This window comes from Peromyscus leucopus, chromosome 8b (genome assembly GCF_004664715.2).
Source record: "Peromyscus leucopus breed LL Stock chromosome 8b, UCI_PerLeu_2.1, whole genome shotgun sequence".
Lineage (NCBI taxonomy): Eukaryota > Metazoa > Chordata > Mammalia > Rodentia > Cricetidae > Peromyscus > Peromyscus leucopus.
In genome coordinates, this window is record NC_051086.1 from 104,689,230 (window position 1) to 104,711,067 (window position 21,838).

Below are 21,838 nucleotides of genomic sequence, written 5' to 3' on the forward strand. Positions count from 1 at the left end.
AGTAATAAGCCTGAGCTACTGGCTGAGCATTTATAATTAATATAAGCCTCTGCATGGTAATTTGAGAAGCAGCTGCCAGGTATTTGGAAGTTGCTGGCCAGACAGAAACTTCCACCTACACCCAAGCATGTGAACACATGTAGACATGTGTCCATCAACACAGGTGCACATATGCATGCCCTCACGTCTACCTCTGTCTCTACCCAAAACCTGTTCCATAGACATGATCCACAAATCACAGCCAAGAGACTAGAGCTGGGGCTGGAGAGCTGGCTCTGAGGATAAAAGCAGGGGCTGCTCTTCCTGGGTGCAGTTCCCAGGACCCACATGGCAGCTCATAACCATCTGTAACTCCAGCTCCAAGGGATCTGGTGCCCTCTTCTGACCTCCGTGGGCACCAGGCACAGGTCTGGTGCTCAGACCAACATTCGGGCAAAACACTCACACACCTAAAACAAAACAACAACGAAAACCCCACACCTCAGTGTAAAGAAAGAAGGAAGCGCGGAGGGGTCGGAGAGCGGTGGGGCTTCCCACCTCTGTCCGCCAGGGGCTCTGGGAGCACAGATCCGGGAACCGTGCCCAGCTAGGGCACACTGACAGGACCGCCACACTGACAGGACCGCCACACTGACAGGACTGCCCTGCCCACCCTAGGATCAAGCCCACTGTCGGCACTGGCACAACCTCGCCCCTCCCGTTCCACACATTGAATAAAACAAAAGCCGTGCCTGGCTTTGTTGTTCTCACGGTGTCTTAGGAAGTGCTTAAACACCAGTCACACTGAGGCCTTGGCCCTGCTGAGGTCAGCAGGCCTCCTACACAATCCTATGTGAGTCATGGCCTGGAGAAGCCCGCTTCACAGGCACCCCCACTCCGGCCATCCCCACAGACAGCCTGTCCTCCACGCTCCATCTCAGCACTTGGCTGAGGGTGTTTCCCAGGTCAGGAATCAGCACCCTCCACTAGCGTGCGGGTGGGACGACCTCGGCCTCACAGAGCCACATTCGCCCAGCAGCAGGGCCTCGCTATGGGGGTGAGCGTCCCAAACACCTCATCCAGATTTCTACCAGTCTCAGCTACTTGCACCCAAATCTACCGCCACTCAGGTCCCCAGGGCAGCTGCGGGGCGCCACTCCTGTCCCTCTGAGGTGGCCCACACCAGGGCGCTGCCGTCCCCGCTCCCATGCTGATGTCAGCCCTCAGCACATGAGTTCTCACTCCAGTTATTTGCCTTCCCACCCTCCTGGATTTTCAGGAAATCAACCATGTTGGGATAATGACGGGCTGTGTCTCACGTGCCCAGACTTGGTGCAAGTGCACCTGCAGTTGGCAGAGACACCCCAAAGCCGCCCACCTCTTCCTCCCTCAGGCCTGCAGCCGAGTCACCATGCCTGGCCAAAGAGACTTTGCAGACAAGGTTAGGAGATCTCCCACAGCCTCCAGGGGCGGCCCTTCCACTCCTCAGTGTCAGCCAATGGAAGTGACTTTAACCTTCTGACCCTGGTTGTCAGGGTGGCCAATGAAAACAAACACATTGGCCCTTCCAGCTGGTTTCCACCTCAGGGGAGAAAAGTCTCTGAGGTAAGCCAGAGGTAGCACTTGCCTGAGATCCCCTTTGCCTGCCCGGTGACACAGGACAGGCCACTAGGGGAGGAGAGGTACCCGTAAACAGGCAGGTGTGTCTTGCCAGTAGGACAGTTCCCCCGGGGCCCTGATTGGACCATGGCTCCAGGCGATGTGCAGAATGCACCGGACAAGGCTGGCCGGCGGCCAGTGCTGATGCGAGTCATGGAGGCCTCCCCCACCCTCCCTCCCTTTTGTATGCTAGGCAGACGCTGTACTCTGCTGCCTGGAAGGTTCTGGGCACAACAATTTACCTTTCGGATCACGTGCATGTTAGCTTGGCCAGACTGACCCCTCACATGCCTCATGCGCTCAGCCACTGTCCTACCCTGGGAACATGGGGACCAGCTGAGATGCAAGAGGAAGGACAGGCCAAGGCCGTGGGGGAAGGGCAGAGAGGCGCCTGCACATACTCTTGCCTGTGCAGCTCGACCTAACGTGGTCCTGCCCCCCCCCATATCCATGCCCAAACCCATACCTACACCTTTGACTAGCCCAGAGTCCAAAATATCTGGGGTCCAAGAGGCCACCTGGGTCTCTACATCGCGCTTACCCAATTTAGGTCACATCCCATAACCCAATCCTGCCACCAGGGGGCGACCCCTGGACATTTTACAGTACTGGCTGAGTGAGGTTAGGAGCCTCTCCACTGCTTGGCAGGGGTGTGGAGGGACCAGGAGGCCCCTCAGGCTGGGGGCAAGCCCAGTATCTAATGTATGGGCAGACCAGAGAGTGGCCTGCTGGAGGGCAAAGGTCAAGGACAGGAGGTCGGGGTGTAGCAGTCCCCCAGCATCCTGACACACAGTACTTCCTAGGCGGTTGGGGGGTGGCTCTGCCTCTATGTGATCATTCTGTCACACCTGATGCCTTCAGGTCCCCCGTTCCACAGCCCTGTCACCAAACACCCTGGACCTGGTTCTCAGACACTGCGTTCAGAACAGTAAGGAAAAAAGACCCCACAGAGTGGTGGGTAGCACCCAGAGCTTAGTCTCTTCTCTGACAGGCTCCCTCTGAGGCCCCAGGGCTTGCTGGCTGGTGCTAGGTGCTCGCCAATCCCAGTGACTTCACCATGCACGGCTCCAGGAAACAGTGTTCAGGGAAAGCCTCGCCTCCTCCAAGAAGCCTCTGTTCTCTCAGGCCACTGTGGTTGTCTCCCTCTGTCCATTTCAGGAACACCGTCGTCGTCGTCGTCGTGTCCGTCCCCCCCCCCCCCAAGAAATGTATACAAAAGGCTGTTTGGCCACTGGTCTCCACACCTTTTCATAGGTGATGGAGAGGCTCCCGGTCAGAGGGGAGAGGAGTCCCCACCTGTCCTCTACAGGATGGGATGAGCCAACTCCAGCAAATGCAGTTCTACCCAGGGTCCACCACCTAGGAAGTCCTGCCAGGCTAGAAGGGGCAGGTGGGACAGAGGTTGGAGCCGGGGGCCCAGTATAGATCAGGTCTGCTACCTCCCACCATGAGGCCCTGAGCTCATGAGATTGAGGGTCCTGTGTTACCAGGGATGCCCACAGTACTGCTCTGAGTAAGCAATAAAAACATGTCACCCTTCAATGTCACCTGGGCCTGACCTATACCCCAGTTTCCCCATACTGAAAAGCCCTGCTCCCCTACCTAAGATCAAAGCTTATGTAGGTCCGCTGGGTCCCGGACAAGCTCTGCTGAGGGGATAACCCCTTCCCAACCTCTCTTCAGTGCAGCCCCCAACAGTGGGGAGGGGCTTGGCTTGGGGCCTGAACCCTGCGCCCCAAGAACAAGGGGCTGTGCATGGAGTGACCTCCTCCAGGGCCCTGTGACCCCTGTCTCCTCAGCACCACATGAAGAATTATCCAGACACACCCGGGCCACCTGCTTAGAGCTGGGGACCTGGATAGCCCCACCTTCTGTACGGCCTGTCTGGACTTGGCCTGTTGACTCTGAGCTCCTGGTATAAGCAGCCCACAGAAGTTTCCAGCATGCAGATGACAGGGCTTGGCCACCCACCCACAGATACAGGCAGGCGTACACTCTGGAACCTTTGTCCAGCGGTGCTTCAAACAGGTTACCTGGCCCTGCCCTAGCTCTGCCTGATTGGTCCCAAGGACCAAGTCCACCGTGGCTGTTCTTCGCATCAGAGAATTCTCCGTGGAGGATCCAAGTCCATTCCTTGCAGGCCTGCAGCAGGCCACCTGCCCATTAGACTATCAGTCACAGACCCGAGAGGAGGAGGCCGGCATGGTAGCCCCTGGGGAAAGGCAAGGCCCTTGGCCTTCAGGGTCTGCAGGAGCTGCTGGCCATCAGGCCTGCCCATGAGCTTCAGGTACAGGGTGAACCCTCAAGCCTGGACACGGTTTGACCACTCTTTCCTGTGCAGAGCATGCGTACAGTGAGCACCAGCCAGGCCCGGGGGGTCAAAGCATGCCTCCTCCAGCCACATGCTATCCGCAGGTGCCAACAGCCACCACAGAAAAAGAAGAGCGTCTTGGAGCTCTGGGGTGCCTTGGAAGTGGCTGGTGACACCTATGTTACCTACCCAGTGACAAGGGGCTATCCCTCCAGTGACACAAGACTCCTACCCCCACCCACATGAGGTGAATTACAGGGAGTTGCCCCCAGTAACTTAGAACTCCCTGTAATTGAGACAAGACTACCCTCCAATAACAGAGGTCTGTCTTCTTCAGTGACATGAAACTCCCCCACAGCGATGGAGGTTCTCATCTGCAGGGACACAAGGCCCCTCCAGGGACACAAGGCTCCTCCAGGGACACAAGGCCCCTCCAGGGACACAAGGCTCCTCCAGGGACACAAGGCCCCCCCCTCGAGGAACACAAGGCCCCCTCCAGGGACACAAGGCCCCCTCCAGGGACACAAGGCCCCCTCCAGGGACACAAGTTCCCCTCCAGGGACACAAGGCCCCCCCCTCGAGGAACACAAGGGCCCCCTCCAGGGACACAAGGCCCCCTCCAGGGACACAAGGCCCCCTCCAGGGACACAAGGCCCCCCTCCAGGGACACAAGGCCCCCCCTCGAGGAACACAAGGCCCCCTCCAGGGACACAAGGCCCCCTCCAGGGACACAAGGCTCACCTCCAGTGACTTGAGTGTCCCCCTCCAGGGGCATGGAACCACCCTCAAGTGACATGGACCCTCATCAATGGTGCAGACCTTCCCCTCCTTTTTGCCTTTTGTGGCCTCAGTAACTAGGGTCCCCTGACATTGACTCAGCCTGGACCACACCCTAAAGTGTTCCTCTAAGTTTCCCCAAAATGTATGTAGATAAGCAAAGTGGCAGACAAGAGCTGGAACTCAAGGTGTTGGGGACCTGTGGTCAGCACCTGGCAAGAGGGTGTCCACATGGTCACCCTCAGGGCTTGTGGGTGACCCAATGAAGCGCTGCCACAGCCTGTGGGTTGTAGGGGACAGGAGGACTGAGGTCAGAACCGCTCACTCAGTGTGCTCACAGGAGGACTGCGGGGGCAGTCAGTCCCAAGTGTCTCCGCCCTCTAAAGAGGAAGAAGGGGTAAGACAGGGCCCTTGTCTGTCACATGACACAGGTTACAATTCACAGGGATCAGATGGGGAACAGACACAATCAGGCTCGACTGTAAAGCAGCACCTGCTGGAGCAATGGCTGTGGAGGCCTCCTACACCTGAACTGTACAGCATGTCTCAGTGGATCACAGAAAAGAGGGGATGTCGGAGGCAGTGCCCGGGGTGAACCCAGGGCCTCACACATGCCCACTGAGTCCTATACCACTGAGCCACACCTCAGCCCAGCTTCCTCAAGGAAGATGGAATGTTAGAAGTTAAACAAAAAATCACAGAAGCAAAACTTGAATATATATATATGCAAAGTATGCTTGATTTTCTTTTTTAAAAAAAGACACCTGTAATCCCTCCAGTGGAAAGGCCCAACAAGGAGGCTTCCTGGGGTCTGCTGGCCAGCCAGCCTCATCACACTGGTGAGCGCCAGGCTCAGTGAGACCTTGTCTCAGAACTCAGGTGTTGAGCTCATGTTAATCTCTTGCTTCCACATACATGTGTGCACACGTACATGTGCACATAAACATGTACACACATACACAACAGAACAACTGAAAACATTTAACTGAAGTAGCTACCACCGAAGATGTAAAAAGCAGGTGTGGTAGTGCACGTCTGTAATCCTGGCACTTGGGAAACTGAGGCAGGGGGACAGAGGTATCAAGGCTAGCTTGGATGCATAGCCAGACCTTGTCTCAGGAAAAGGGGATGGTGGTGCACGTCAGTGGTAGAGAGCTTGCAAGGTCCTGGGTTCAATCCCCAGCACAAGACTGGAGGGGAGGAAGAGGAGGAGGGAAGGGGAGAAGGAAATGACAGAAGAGGAGAGGAGGAGCGGAGAAGTGGAGAGGAAAGGAGGAGAGGAAGCCAAAACTTGCCCAGTTCTGTCCCATGAACACACATCTTCATCTGGACCAATTGCACCTCAGCACATTGAAGAGCATGCAGCAGCACGCAGCACTGTTTACCTATCAGCAGCAAGTGCGGTGAAGAGAAAACTGAGGAGGAAGCGTGCAGGTGTGGGCAGTGGCAGGCGCTGGGCGGCTTCATTCCCTGTGCTTTGTGGCAACTGGTGTACTGCATTTAGAACCAGGGTCGGTAAGTTACTTCACCACCAAGACAGAACTCTTTGTTTGTTTGTTTGTTTGTTTCAAGACAGGCTTTCTCTGTGCAGCTCTGGCTGTCCTGGAACTCACTCTGTAGCCCAGGCTGGCCTCGAACTCAGATGTCCGCCTGCCTCTGCTTCCTGAGTGCTGGGATTAAAGGCGTGCACCACCACCACTCCCACCCACTGAGGACCACCAGTCCCTTCTTTAAAGAGCCCAAGAATAACATTCAAATCCCCACCCTGAGTCTCAGAGTAGCAGTCTGTCTACCCCACCCTACCACATTCAACACCCCAGGTGCTGGTGCCTCAGATGATCTACCTCAGCCTTTCCTTGGGCCCAGAACCTGGCGGACCTACCTTCATCACCAGATGAGCCACACTTTCAGGACCGCCACATACGAAGCTCGTGTGGGCTACATGGTACTCTAGGACATTTGCAGTGTCTTAGAGGGCACAGAAGGGCACAATGGGGGAGAGAGTGCCTCTGCCAGCCAGGGTGTGAGCAAACACGGGCATGTTCTCCTCCCCCCCCACACACATTCACAGGCATGTACACACACTCACTCATGAGCCCACAGATAAATGCATGCACACACTGAGAACATTCATGCAACACACTCACATTCATACATACTCATTAGCTCACACTTGGGCACACCTATGCACACACACACACACACACTCACACTCATGTCCACTCACAAGGGCACTCATACATGTCCTCACACCACACACAGCCACCCTTAAACATATGCACACACTCATATCTGCATGCACTTACGCACACACTAGTTTATGCACACAAATCACACATGCATGAGCAATTGCTCATGCTCATGTACATGCTAATGCTGTTTGTACATGCATATGTACACACCCATGCTCACACATTCATACACTTACACTCACAAGCACTTTCATTTACACACACTTGCATTCAAATACCCATGAAAACTCACAGAACAATGGCTAGGAAGGGAGGATAAATGAATGGGTGGGCTCTCGCCCCCTGGGGCCTGAAGGCCTCAGTTTCCCCAGTCCTGCAAAGGATGCAGTCATGCTGTCTGCCGGCAGTTCACTACTCTGAAGAGTGGTATTGGTGAGGAGGCTGCAGATAAAATGCTTCTCAGAGCCCCAAACGTTAGATCCAGTTTGGTGCTTCCTCAGTGGCACTGTGGAATCTCACACCGTGAAGGCCAGCAAACCACACAGGCCTAGGAGGGCTCACAGTAGCCAGGGGTCAGAGTGGCACCGGGATTCTTCTGGGATGATAAGGGTGTTCTAGAACCAGACAGGAGCAGCACCATGCTACCTGACACTAACCTGCTCACTCAGAGGCAGGGCGTCACTTCCTAACCCTCACTGTGGGTCCTCTGCAGAGAGCGGTATAACCCTGAGGTGGCCTCCTGGGCTAGGGGTTCTTTTCTTTTTTTTTTCTTTCTTTTTTTTTTTTTTTTTTTGTTTGTTTGTTTTGTTTTTCAAGACTGGGTTTCTCTATGTAGTTTTGGTGCCTTTCCTGAATCTCATTCTGTAGACGAGGCTGGGCCTCGAACTCACAGAGATTCGCCTGGCTCTGCCTCCTGAATGCCACGACTGCCTGGCTGCTAGAGGTTCTTATGGCCAGCTCTGCCTTACCCCAGTGTCCCCTTGGGGCCCATGTTCCTCCCCAGATCTCCTTCCTGCCCTGCTCCAGGAAGCCTCCAGTCCCAAGCCTTGTTCTTCACCATACGCTCACAGAAGCCACCTAAACCTCCTAGGACAAAGGCCACACTCGTGCAGGTACTGTCCCGGGGACTCCCTTCTTGAAGGTACAAGTCACCCCTGACCCAGCACTCAGGGACCGTGGCAGTGCCATTGTGGGGTTCCAAGGACAGAGCATCCCTGACCCTGTCAATGCAGCTAGGCTCCAGCCTGTCTCCACCTGGAGATGGGATACAGGGGCTCCCAGCATCTGAGGACCCCGGCACCAGCCCCACTCTCACGTGTGATGCGGAGGGGTTGCAAACAGAAAGAGAGCTGCACAGTCGGAGCAGGCACAAGACTGAGCCTGGTGGCCCCGGCAGCAGGCATCCCAGGTGTCCAGGACAGGGACAGGGACAGTGTCTGTCCCAGAAGCCCCTTTCTGCTGCAGTGTAGTGGAGGTCGGGGGTCCCAGGCAGAGGAGAAAGGAGGAGGAAAGTCTTTCCCCCAGGTGGGACATAGTTCCTGCTCAGGAGGACACACAGAAGCCAGTTCAGCAGCCTGAGCCTAGGCCCCTGGCACCACTGCGTCCTCTTACAGAGACGGCGTTTGGTTCTTGGTTCTCAGTCCTCATGGCCACCCAGGATTCAGGTCCTCTCCATCCTCATGGCCACCCAGGATTCAGGTCCTCTCCATCCTCATGGCCACCCAGGATTCGGGTCCTCTCCATCCTCATGGCCACCCAGGATTCGGGTCCTCTCCATAGGACACCCCAGGCCCAGAGCACAGGTCCTCAGAATGTTCCCACAGCTTCATGGGCCCTTCCTAGGCTCGCATTCTGCCCTGAACACCAATAGGAGGAAACTGAGGCAGGAGTAGCAAGGCATAGCAGTCCCCCAGCAGGTAAGATAGCATTTAAGGGCACTGTGAGAGAAGACTGTGCCCTCAAAGGCCAAAGACTTAACACTGTCCACTCAGTACCTCCCCAGCCTTCTCAGCCCCAGCACACAAGGCAGGTACAGGCCCCGTCACATGGAATGCTGGGGTGTGTGCAAGGATGCTGGGTGGGGAGCTGGAGTTACCGTACAGCCTCTCCCAAATAGCCAACCCTGTGCCCAATGGCTACAAAGTAGCTGCAGCCACTGCCAAATGAGGTGCAAATAAGCACAAAGTATCCTTGGGCCAGAGCCCACCTGCCCCAGGACTGCCCCTCTGCAGACAGACCTGCTCCCCTCCAGGCATTCCAAGGACACCTTCCACAGCCCTGTCTGGTGAGGAGGGCCTGCAGGAGGCAGGTACAGCTTGGCAGGGCTAAGGGGACAGCTGGTTGGCAGGTGGATACAAGAAAAAGACTACATGAATGCCTGACCTGGTTCATTATTTCCAGACCATGGATCAGCTCTAGGAGGGCAGGTATTCGTGAGACCCATGTTGGCGTCCTCTCTGTCATCCATGTGAACATGGAAAATTATAGAATTTTATATATAAATTCTATATAAATTATAGAAGCCTAAGAGAGCAGTTAGGGATGGGGGCGTGGAAGGGTTCTGGGAAGGTTAGGCTTCTGGGGGGAACACACACTCCTCTAGCCTTACACTTGCAGTCAAATGCACAGACACATACGCACTTACACAGATACACATGTGTACCCAACAGCTACACACATGTTCACCCACCCCCATTCCTGGGTCATCATGCGCTTGTGCTCAAATACATGTACACATGTTTACAGTCCTTCATGCATACACAGGCACACAGGACCTAGAAGTACATGTTCCCCATGTACATGTACTCTAACAGACATACAGGTGCGCACATGTGCTCATATGAGCACTCACCTGCAGGAGATCTCCTCAAGGGTGAGTGCTCACACATGTATTCCATCCTAAGGTCCCCATGAAGCACGCACTGGGGGTCAGCATTGCGCCCTCTACTTTGGGGCTGAATACAGCATTCACTCATTGCAGGGCCCCCCAGGACCCCTAGCATTCTCCTGTAAGACCCCAATGCCTGCCCTCCTGGACTCTCCCTCCAGAGGTCACCTTGGAGTCAAGTCTACCAAGAGGATGGGGAACAGAAGGAAGTTCCACAGCATGATGCTCACAGGTGACGTCACCTCCACGGACACGTGTCAAAGCTAGAGCAAGTCTGGCCTCCAAGCCCCTCACCCCTTTCTCTAGCTTCTCAGGGCCCTCCCCAGGCAGGTCCAAAGGTGGAGTAGCTATTCAGCATATCCCCGTTCCCCACATCTGAGAAACCCTTGACAGCCAGCCGGCTCGGGTGGCTCGGCGAGAGTGACAAGGTCAGAGTCACACAAGGTCCCCATAGCTCCATTCCCAAGCTAGTCTCCGTTCCACACACGGTCTCTTCCTTCCACAAGGACACGCTTCAGCCTCCTGACACACACCCCTTGGCCTGATTCTCTGGTCATCTTGGAGCCCCCGCACCCCGCCCAGCCCCGCCATTTCTCACACACACGAGATGCCCAACCTAAGCAAGAAACCCAGCTAGACTGACTAGCACACAGAACACCCTGGCTTTGGCTGTGTTTTGACAGGACTTGTAGGGAAAATAAAACAGATGGACAAGGCAGTTCCCGCTCCTGAACAGCTGCCACAGTGCCACCCTCTGTGACAGGAGGCCCTCGGTAGAGAACGAGGCAGCTCCATGTCGATGAGCTGGGCAGGAGAAGGCCTACATGGCAGAACAGGCCTAAGGGCAGAAGTGGGTCTTCCCTTCCTGTCATCCACCCTCAGGAGCCAGGAAGTGCCTGCCACTCAGCAGTGACTAGTGAGTGCCAAAAGGATCCCAGGCAGCTTCGGGATAAACAATGGCCTGTACCCAGTGGTGCCCAGAAGTGGTGAACTGAGTGGTCAATGTGGCTCACTAGAGCAAAGAGGATGAGTGCCAGGGCCCAGAGCAAAGACTCCCACCCTGCCTTCCAGTGCACTGCAGTCACCAGACAGAGCACCATGGCAGGGAAGAGGACAGGCTGTCACCACACACACGACTAAGGGGGCAAACCTACAGACGTGTCCCCAGAGCAACCAAGAGAGGGTTTGTGAGTGCACGCAGGGCCACAGGATAGGCCAGCTGACCCCCACACAGCTCCAGAGGGGCCTCGGTGCCTCAGTGACCAGGGACGGGCATGCCAGGCCACAGCGCTCCCGGGACGGGACCTTCGGTAGGGTTAGGGAAGCCACACAGCAGTGTCAGGGCAGCCCCTGTGGTATGTGCTCATCAGAAACAGACCAAGGGGAGCTGGAGAGATGGGACATGGGTCTGCGCTATCATGAGATGGACAGGGTGGCAGGGTGGTGAGAGAAAATGACCATCCGGGTGTTGGGTGATTATTAAGGAGACAACATGTTCCAAAACGAACTGTATGTAAAAGACTGCACAACTCTAAAAATACTAAGTCATGAATTCCATGCTCTCACAGATGAGTGTATGGTATGCAAATTAAGTCACAGTAAAGGGGAGGGAGGGGCTAGAAGGTGTAGGTGGAGCAGGCTAGTGAGAGGTAGGGAGAGGGCGGAAAGAGGGGAGGGAGGGAGAGAAGAAATGAAGGAAGTGGGGGGTGCCTTTCCAAAATGCTCACAGGAACACCATGAGGGACAGCCCAAAGTTGTCCAAACCCGACCGCTTACCTCCAGAGCAGATGCCTCTGATGTTCCTAAGGCGTGCTGACACACCACGGCCTGCAGAGGCCTGGGGCAGCCATAAGGTGGCTCTGTGGGACAGGACCAAGGGGGCCGCCAGGACCCGGAGGATGGTCACATGGGTGTGTCCAACCGGAGCAAAGTCACAGACCTCACAAACACCTAAGCGTGTGTGCACCACTTAGCAATTGATGTGGGACTCAAGGAAATCCCACACATGGTGTCCCACGAACAGCCCCATGTCTCCAGTTAACAAATCAAAGAAATTTGACTGCTGATGAGAAACACTGACAAGAACTCCTCTTGCCTAGGTCAGCCCACCCAGGTACCCTTGCCCCAGCCCGGAACAAAGCACAAGCTGCAGGATTGGCCAGGCGCCGTGGGAAGGGAAAGCACTGGGTACTGGCCATTTCAGGGCCAGCCGTGCAGCTCAGGAACGAGTTCCTGATGGATGCACACATTCCTAGGATCCCTCCTAAGTGCCACAGAGTGGAGGAGAGGCTTAGGAAATAAGGTACATGGGACGCCAGAAGCCCCAGAGAGCGAAGGACTCTATTTCAGCCTTGCAAGACTCAGGACAGCAGAGTGTCCACAGATGCCCCACGGACCTCAAAGCTCAGTCTCAGAGCCCAGCCTGGGATGCTGGCTCCCCATCCCATCAGACTCACAAAGCAGGCAGGTGATCCCTACGGGAAGGCCATGGCTAGCTGGTCAGTGACCAGAAGGGACTTTCCCAGGGACCTTGGTAAGTACTGCTGGACTCTGCCCCTTAGTAAGAAGGTGTGACTCATGCAAGCCTTGGGGTGGTGGTAGAGAGAAAGGGAAGGCATGGCCATCCCCATTGTGAAAGGCACCTGCTTCATCTCATCTACCTGTGACAGGTGACCCTGGCTGCCCAGCCCACCCACTATAGAGGCCTCGCCCACTCTGGAGACTGCTCGTGACCTCTGGTAGGGTCCTTGCTGGATCAGAGTTGTGATGAAGAGTGCATCCTCCCCCACCCTGGGCTGACAGGGACAGGATGGCCCTCCCAGAATCCCCACATACCGGCTCTGGAGAGGCTCCTATGAGGTTCCAGCTTTTGCTCCACCCACGGTGGCCTTCTCAAGAACCATAAACCCCACCCCACTCTCGTGTCCCAGCCCCCTGACCCTAGCTCTGGCCCTGGCCCTGACGGAAGCAGGCAGGGGATGCCACGTGACCTTGCCTCCTGTGACAGTCCTCAGGCAGCCGTCCACCCAGACAGTCAGCCTGGGAACTGGCTCCGGCCTCGGCCACTGCTCTCATTTCCTCTGCCGGCTTCCTGAGCTGGGGGTGGGGAGGCCACGGCCGCTGGTGCCACTGCCTCTAGCTCTCTGTGACAGGCAGGCAGGGCCCAGACTCCAGGGACCCGAAAGCAGGGCCCCAACAGGCACTATGACCCAGATTATCACAAGACAAGAATAAGGGGTGACATGGGCGTCTCTCCACCATAGACATGGCATTCGGCCTACCTGGGAACAAGACAGCAAGACCATTGTCCTTTGGATAGTAAGAGAGCGTCCCCTGATGATGGTCTGCATCAGTCTTTCCTCCAGGTGACCCTAATCCCTGTCCCAAGAGCCATGAGAAGAAGGCAGGTGATCACAGTCCCAGGAGGAGGGCCTGGCAGAGGACTGGGCACAGTCCACCCTCAGGAAGTACTCCGTGAGTTCAGGACGGGGGGCCAGAGACGGCAAGGACATTACTCACCAGGACTCGCCGTGTATATGCAGACACGTGGCCAGCTGCAGATTTGCCAGCTGCTGCCTCGACCCCAGGCCTGAGTGGGTACTACACCTAAATTCTTTGGCTGCCTGGGCGAAGCTCCCCAGGCTGGCGAGAACGGCCCTTTCCTGGCCCAGTTTGGCAGAGGTGGGTGGTTCAGGCCTCCCTGGCTCTTCCAGCTTCGGATCCAGGCAGCCCTCTGCTTGAACCCTTCACTCATCTCCAGTTCCTCTCCCCGCACCCTACCCTGTCTCCTGCCATCTCTGTGTCCTCCTAGCGGGACATCTGCCACCGGATTCAGGGTTCACCCCACCCTGAGGTCCTGGGGGACAGAGACCTGGTGACACCTCTCAAGTGAGCGCACTCTTGCAGAACCCTCGAGATGGAACAGTGGTGCTCAGGCAAAGAACCCTGTAGCCTGGAGAGCAGGTGCTCACACCCACAAGAATCCCCACAGAGGTGTGCACACAGGTACATGTGTGCAGGTACACACTTCGACATAGACAGGCCTGTGCCCTGCCAGCCTGAACATACCTGCCTCACTCGCCACGTGGGAGGTGCATGTTGCAGGTATTTTTATCTGTCTGTGTGTGCCACACATGTGCAGAAGCCTGCATACCTGAGGGTGTTGGGGGGAACGGCAGAAGCTCCACATGTCCCCTGCCCCGGGTTTCTGCGATTACTCTGGTGGTCTCACTGGGTTGCTCCCAGAGAAGCGGCCTGTATGTAGCCACTGCCAGCCAGGCCACATGGGGCCCTGCACCTCTCAGCCTGGTCATCCGTAACCTACAGGCTTTGATGATTCATCAAAATGAGGTCATACTGAGGTAGGGTCTGCCTTAAATCCAGGCCCTAAGCTTCCTGCCACTGGGCCAGAGACAGGGTGACAAGCCAGAGGCGGCATGCTAGTTGCTCTACCCTAGGTTCCGCTGCTGTGAAGGCCTGGCCAGTGGTGCCTTCAACCAGGTCCAGTGATGATCAGGTTTGTCACTCAGTGAGTCACAACTTTCCATATTCCAAGTACATCTGTGAGCCAGCGTCTAGTACTCCTGGGGACTCCCTGGCTCATTTCCAGGGCCGCCTTTGGCCCAAGCCCCAAGTACACCCATCCATGCGCCACTCAGACCAAGCTCTTCTTCACACTCACCATAATCCCAGGAAGGCCAGCCCTCTACCCTGCCACATGTGGACACCAAGGGAGCAACACCCCAGAAAGGCACAGCCAGGCTCTTCTTAGGAAGCCAACATGGGTGAGGACGTGAGCAGGGACCAGGACTGAGGGCCGGAGACAGTGAGCGGTGGGACGCAGCGCAGGGTGAGTGGGCAACAGAGGACGGTGCAGTGGGGCAGCCATGCCTCCTCTGAGCTTCTGGGAGCGGCCCGTATGGCTGCCAGCTCCATACCCTACCTGCCTCAGGCAGGACCCTGGCAGAGGCCACCTTGACCAGCCTTGCCTGGTGGTCATCCTTGCTCAGTGTTCCATGCTGCACGGCCACATGACCACCTTACAGATAAGCAAACTGAGGACCAGAGAGGGCAGACATCAGGCAGTGAGCAAATAGTAGAGGGGGGCTAGGGCTCCCCCACCCCAGCATGCGAGGCAGCCCCAAGGTATCCTGGGAGTGCAGATTCCTCCACGGGAAGTCCGAGTGAAGACCTCTTTGGATCCCCACACCACTGCTGGTGGCACCAGGAACAGCACCAGGCCCAGCGACCATAATGCCCTGACTGAGCCTGGCCGATTTTAGCTCCCTTAGCTGTACCCGGCACGCTGAAGAGGAGAGTGAGAAATAAGGTCAGTCCCCTGCCTCAATGAGAGATGACTACCACTCACTCAAGGTCACCAGCTCCTGCTCCCTCCAGCTGCTCTGTCCTCCATGGAAACCTGTCACTCTTATTTCTTTCTGTCTACCTGCAGAGGGACCTCGGAGAGGTTGAAAAAATGGCCCAAGACCGCACAGCAAAGAGGCCACTGGGCCAAGTCTGCCAAGAAATCCTTCATGATCTCCTACATCCGGGATGCCAGAGAACAGGGCACAGAGTCAGACTTCACAGCAGGCCCTTCTGAGTGCTTGTCTGGTCATGACACCCCACAGTTATGGTCACCCAGCACCCTGTCCTGTCCAGTGTGGCTGTGGTGGCCAGGGGCCCAGCATGCTAGCAGCCTCCACCTCAAACTCATCTGCCAGTCCTATAATGCTCGAAGCCCTGGCCGTAGGTACAAGGGCTTGTCCTGAGGACTGCCGGGGGAGCCCTGGGCAACCCATAACACATCTTCAACCACTGCAAATATGAATCTCTCTTTGAGTTTTGGTGGCTCTAACATGGACAACCTGAGAGAGACCTTCTCTCCCTATTACGAAGATAGAGAGAAGCCATTTAGCTTCCACAGGCGCAGGGGCCTTTAGACACCAGTCTGCCCATGCCTCCTCACCCCCACAAATGGCTCACCAGGTACCTCCACCAAACCAGACCTGGACATAGGCATCACCTTTCCATTTTACAGATGGGGAAACAGAAGCCCAGAGAAGACAGACACAGGGACCCTGATGGGAGAGAGCGGACCTTGAGCGTAGGCTTAGTGGGAGGGCAGTGGACCCATCTTTCTCTCCAGCACACACAGGGCCAGGGCTTGTTACCCCAGTAAGGTCCCCCCATCACCACTATCCAAACTCTCGGGGTAGTAAAGGCGCAATGTCCACAGGCATACAGCTCTCAGGAGCCCTCCCCTGCCTACACTTCCCCCTAGATCATTACACCAACACACTGTAATTATACTGATCCACTGCACCAGAGCTCAAGAGTCCTGCCGTTTCTCCAAGGTGGGGGAAGGGTGCTCCTGTCCTGGATATCCTGGAGGAAAAGGGTGATAAAACCACCAGGGCAGGTCTGAGCCCGGGAGACACCATGACCACAGGAGAGGCAGGGGGATGCAGGGATTGAGCAGTCTAGGCCCCACCCTACCCCAGCAGCTCCAAGGCCACCTGTCTGTAGTCTGGAGTAGCCTTCCACAGGAAGGGCCAAGTGCTGGGTAAGGTTTGCCATGGGGGGACATTCTGGAGCCCTGATGCTGGCCCCTGGACATCCATCTGTCCCTAAAGGTGGTCTAGGCCTGAGGCTGCTTCACAGGCCACCTCCACTCCTGCCCTGGGTTTTGTGGGTCACTGACATTGCCGCTAGGTTCTGTGCCTTTGGTCGGATGGTGAAATGGTGACCTCCAAGCCCCTTGGGTCACCCAGGAAGTCATTTCTGAGCAAGGGACACTTATAGCCCTAAGCCCAGTAGACAGCTCCTATCAGCTCCCCTCCCTAGGAGCAAATGCCTTCAGATCCACCCCTGCCCAGGGGACTCAGTGCATCACGGCACACACTGGCCCCACTCCAGGAGGGAGACCCAGGAGAGCCATCACGTGTGAGCCAGGCTTTGTTTGGGCTGTGCAGCCCAAGCCAAAGCCCCAGGGACATGTGGGTGGGATTCTAGGCTCCTGGACAGAGGTTCATTTCCCTCCCACTCAGGACAATGAAACAGAATCAGGGTTAGAAACAGCTGCCCTAGCTCCCTCTGCCCACACAGAAGTCCACCCTGGTCAGGCAGCCGGGGTGATAAACACATTACCCCTGTGTCCACTCGCCAGGTGGAGCAAGAGGTCCACCCCCAGGTCCTGTGCAGACAGCTTGTCAGCACCACCTCGCTAGAGGGGGATCTCAGGTGGGCTCAGGTTAGCGGTCTTCATCGGCCCCCACACCCACCACAAGCTGCCGCGGTGGGGGTGGGGGCCTGGCTGGACAGGGGTTTGTAGAAAACAGCGCCAGGTTTGGGAAGGGGCCTTCCACACCAAAACATGGGTCAGCAAGCTCCCACAGCGGCCCTGGGCTCCTGCCCTGCCTTGCAGATCACCCCTCACCTCCCCAGGGCCCTGAGTCCTGGCAACCTCTCTCCGGGACACCTGGGGCCAACACGGGCCCTCCTGTCCCAGTTACCTGTGCCAGGGAGGCATCCAAAGAGACAGGGGCTGATGCTGCCAGCCAGAGCTGAAGGGGCCGGCTGTGCAGGGTCTGGCCCCACGGCCTGCCCACCTCCGGAGACCTGCAGTGGGTCCTCGCCGGTCCCTGTTCTTCTGCGGGGACTCAGGGCAGAGAAAGGGTTAATTTCCAGGCAAAATGGGAAACCGTGGCTCCAGCAGCATCATGTCGGCAGTGAGAAGACAGGTGGGGGGGCAGCCGCAGCCGCAAGGCCGCCTCCGAGGGCGCCGCGCGGACTCACCCGGGTCGAAGTGGGAGCTGAAGGCGAAGCTGGGGTTGAAGAAGGACGACGACATGGCCAGGGCCGGCAGCGCGATGGGCATCCCCGGGGCCGGCGTTGCGCTCAGGCTCAGAATGCTCGCGGCCTGGGCCGGCGTCCCGGCATCATCGCCCAGCGGCCTCCGCAGGTGCGGAGCGCACGGCCCCCGCTCCTAGCGCCCCCAGCCACCGCCGCAGCGCGGGCACCGGTGGGGGCGGCGACAGACGAGGCGCCTCCGCCCGCCGCCGCGGCGCCGCGGGGCTCCGGCTGGTGCAGTCCGAAAACACGCGGGAGCGCGCGCGAGGTGGGGGGACGGAGTGGGAGGGGGGATGGAGGAGGGGGCACGGGGGTTGGGGGGTACGGAGCCGGGACAAAGCAGGGAAGGGGCACGCAGGTCGTGGACAATGGGGGAAGGGAAGGGGGCACAGAAGCAGGGGGCTATGGGGTGAGGAGATGAGGACTGAGGGCACAGAGGCTGGGGCGCGGAGGTTGGGGACACGGAGTGGGGAACAGAGGCCGAGGAGGAGCGCGTAGGTCGTGGGACTCTAAGTGATGGGGAGGGGGCACGGAAGCCGGGACTACGGGGGTAGGCAGGATGGAGACTGAGGAGCGCGGAGCAGGGGCTGGGAATCGGTGGGGCTGCGGAGGAGAGGGATGAAGGCTGGGGGGCACAGGGACTTGGGAAAGGATAGGGGACAGAGGCAGAAGGAGGGGCATACAGGCTACGGGACACCAAAGGGTGTAGGATGAGGAGAGTGTACAGAGGCTGGTGCTTCGGGAGCTGTGGAACACAGCCTGGAGACACAAGCCTAGAAGGGACACGCAGGTCCCAGCAGACTGAGGGTGTGGGCGGGGGAAGGGGTATGAAGGCCTCGGCTGGCTACCGGCATGGAGACCGGAGGGCTCAGAGAGGGGAGGGACACTGAGGCTGTGAGACATGGCGTGCTGAGATGGAGACAGTGGGGGGCACCGAGGCTGTGGGGATCCGAAGGGGTCGGCACGGAAGTGGGGGGGGCGTTGGAGGAGGGAGCCAGATGGATGAGGGTGATGAAGGCCACGGGGCACCCAGGAAGGGAGCTGTGACAGAGGCGGGAGGCATGAAGGTCGGAGGTCGGAGGTCTCAGGGGCCAGAGATGGAGATCCAGCCCTGGATGAGGGAGCGACAGACTGGAAGCCTGCCAGGCAGAGTCGCTGTGGGCGTCTCGAGGTCACTGAGGTCGTGGGGATTGTCACAGAGGCCAAGAATCATGGAGGAGGTTGCGGACAGGAGTGGACATGGAGGTGCGGAGCTGGGGTCCTGCTGAGTAGCGGAGGGTGCACGGAGATAGATGGGGGGACCCAGGAGCTTGGGGACACGGGGTCACGCTCAGGTTTCGGGGGTAGCTTGTCGGGAGGTGCTTGCACTGGTGGAGGCGGAGGGGAAGCTGTTTTTGTATTAACCGCCTGCGGCTGTGCCATGCTGCGACGGACAGCCGCCCCCACCGGCACAGAACAGCCAGGGCGCTTGGAGCGGGCGGCGGCGCCCGCACGGACACTGCTGTGCCCTGCGCCCCTCCTCCTCCCGCCGCAGCGCCATCTTGCAGCGTTGCGACGCAGCTGCGGGCCTGGCGGCGGGTAGGCAGGCGGAGGCAGGCAGAGGGGCTGTCACCTGCAGCTCCGGGGTCCTAGACAGCCATACCGCTGTCACTCATTCATTCTTGGGCTAGTTACAGAGCCCCTCGGGGCCCGCAGTTGGAAAGCAAGGGGACTGTGCTGGCTGGAGGGGCCCTGTTGGCAGGAGGACCTAAAAGACTCAGGGAGAGGCGGCGTTTGAGCAGAGGGTCTGCAGCGACAAGAACAGAATGGTTAGGGTCAGCAGAGTCGGAGGTAGCAGGGCCTGCCCTGGTTTTTCCAACGTGGCCCTTGTGAAATTTGGGGTGGTCATCTCTGCCCATGTTGTCAGCAGCAGTGACCCAACCCAGCTCAGCTGGAGGGCCAGTGGGCTTTGGATTGGCCTTGAGTTCATGGCTGGCCAGGTATTAGAGAACTCTGAGTTTCCAATCCTCTGGGAAACCCATGCATGGAAAGGGTGGTCTGGCACTCCTGGGGATCCAATGCCCACTGGTCCATGAACCAGCTTCTTCCCATCCTGAGGTGCAGGGGAGTGGGTGGGGGAAGGGACAAAAAGCACCTGTAGGTAAGAGGAGGTTGAGGTGAGGTTCCCCATACCCTTCAGTGTATAGACACTGATGTTGGAGAACATTCTGTAATTCTGCCCCATGCAAGGGGTGATGGGTACCGTAGGGGCCTTCCCTGGAAGCAGCAGCTGACTTCAAGGGCGTGGCCTGGCAGGGGCCACGTTTATGCAGGAGGTGGCCCATCTAGGAACTGAGGCAGAGTGGAGGCCCTGGAGAGGAAGGCTGGATTGTGTGAGAGGAAGTTGGAGGGTGAGAGGCTAGACCTAGAAAAGAGTGAGGTAATGAGGCACCCACCTCAGAGAAAAAATGGGGTGGGGGCCCCAACATCTGGCCGTCATGTCCATGTGTAGAGGACTAGATAAGGGTTACGGCACACAGCGCAGTCAGACTTGAATCACTGACGTGCTGCATGGATGGGCTGAACCACAAACAGGCCGCTCACTGAGGAGGCCAGTCAGCAGGCTGCAGAGGCCGCAATTCTGTTTACAGGAACGGATGTCCAGAGCAGCGCCGTCCGCAGAGACCAGCCGTAGATGGGGATTGCGGAATCCCTGGGGAGGGGAAGTGTGGGGTGACCACAAGGTCCTTGTGGGGGTGATAAAAAATGTTCTGGAATTGGGTAAAAGTGACATTATGAGCCCAGTGAATATACAGAACAGCCGACCAGAGGCAGCAGCGGCAACAAAGCCTTACTGAATCGTCAGCTTTAAAAAAGATACTACGTTTATTTACCGTGTGTATACCACATGGGTATGCGTGTTATGGCACATGCGTACAGGTCATAGAACAGCTTTTGAGGGGTTTCTGGGATCAAACTTGGGTCAGCAGGACCGGGGTCAAGTGCCTTTACCCACTGAGTCATCTGGCCATCCCTGAATTAGACTTTAAAATGTAAGTGTTCAAGTTGAGCAGTGGGGACACACACTTTTAATCACACGATTCAGGAGGTAGTTCCCTGAGTTCGAGGCCAGCCTGGTCTAGAGAGTGAGCTCCAGCATTGCCAGGGTTACACAGAGAAATCCTGTCTGGAAAAACAAAACAATAAAGTGCTCTTTGTGTATTCTTGAAACAGGGTTTCAGGTAGCCCGGGCTGGAGCTGATGTTAACCTTCTTTTCATTTTATTTAATTAATTGTATTATTTATTTATTTATTTATTTATTTATTTATTTATTTATTTATTTATTCATTGGTTTTTCAAGACAGAGTTTCTCTGTATAACTTTGGTGCTGTCCTGGAACTCACTCTGTAAACCAGGCTGGCCTCGAACTTGGAGATCTACTTGCCTCTGCCTCCCGAGTGCTGGGATTAAAGTTGTGCACCACCACCACTGCCTCTGCCACCGCCTGGCTTGACCTTGAACTTCTGATCCTTGTGCCTTTACTTCTAGAAATGCTGGGATTACAGCCAATCACATCACGTCACCCAGCACAATGGCGATGAGTCTAAAGGTTTTTGACATCTCAATAAAGCTGTAGGAACCTAGTAATCGAGTAATTGTGTCTCAATGCAGCATTCTTTTTTTTTAAAGACTTATTTATTTATTATGTATACAATATTCTGCCTGCATGTATCCCTGCAGGCCGGAAGAGGGTGCCAGATCTCATTACAGATGGTTGTGAGCCACCATGTGGTTGCTGGGAATTGAACTCAGGACCTTTGGATGAACAAGCAGTGCTCTTAACCTCTGAGCCATCTCTCCAGCCCTCAATGCAGCATTCTAAAAAGAGTCCATTTTTATGTTAAAGAACTAAAAACAAGACAAGTAAAATATTCCATTTTTTAGTAACTGCAAGAACAGAGAGGCAGCTGAGACCCTGGAGCCCGAGACCACAGCCACCAACCAGGATCTATTTTACACCTGCGTGCTGGCCATTCTGAGCAGAAAGCACAGGCTAGAGACACAGCCTGGGAAGCCTGGTGCTCTCGGTCACCTCTCCAGGCCTTCCAGACCCCACGGCCAATCACAGTGAAGAAGAATGTCCTTTCCTAGCATAGGATCCAAACCTTCCTGCATCCTGCCTTCTTCCTGCCCTGGGGTTG

The 21,838-nt window shown here is 56.7% G+C and overlaps 1 protein-coding gene across 3 annotated transcripts in view; it reads right to left on the reverse strand.

The window, feature by feature from the left end:
- Nucleotides 1-17,872, reverse strand: part of Aatk (apoptosis associated tyrosine kinase) — a 38,981-nt gene extending 21,109 nt beyond the window's left edge. For 2 of the 3 annotated variants that reach the window (XM_028853612.2, XM_037200915.1), the window contains exon 1: nucleotides 17,603-17,872. In XM_028853612.2, coding sequence (XP_028709445.1) covers nucleotides 17,603-17,684 — 82 coding nt within the window. In that variant the 5' untranslated portion in view covers nucleotides 17,685-17,872. Of the gene's footprint in view, nucleotides 1-17,319; nucleotides 17,525-17,602 lie in introns of those variants that run through there. The other variant, XM_037200917.1, reaches the window with a different exon arrangement.
- Between the last annotated feature and the right edge of the window lie 3,966 nt (nucleotides 17,873-21,838).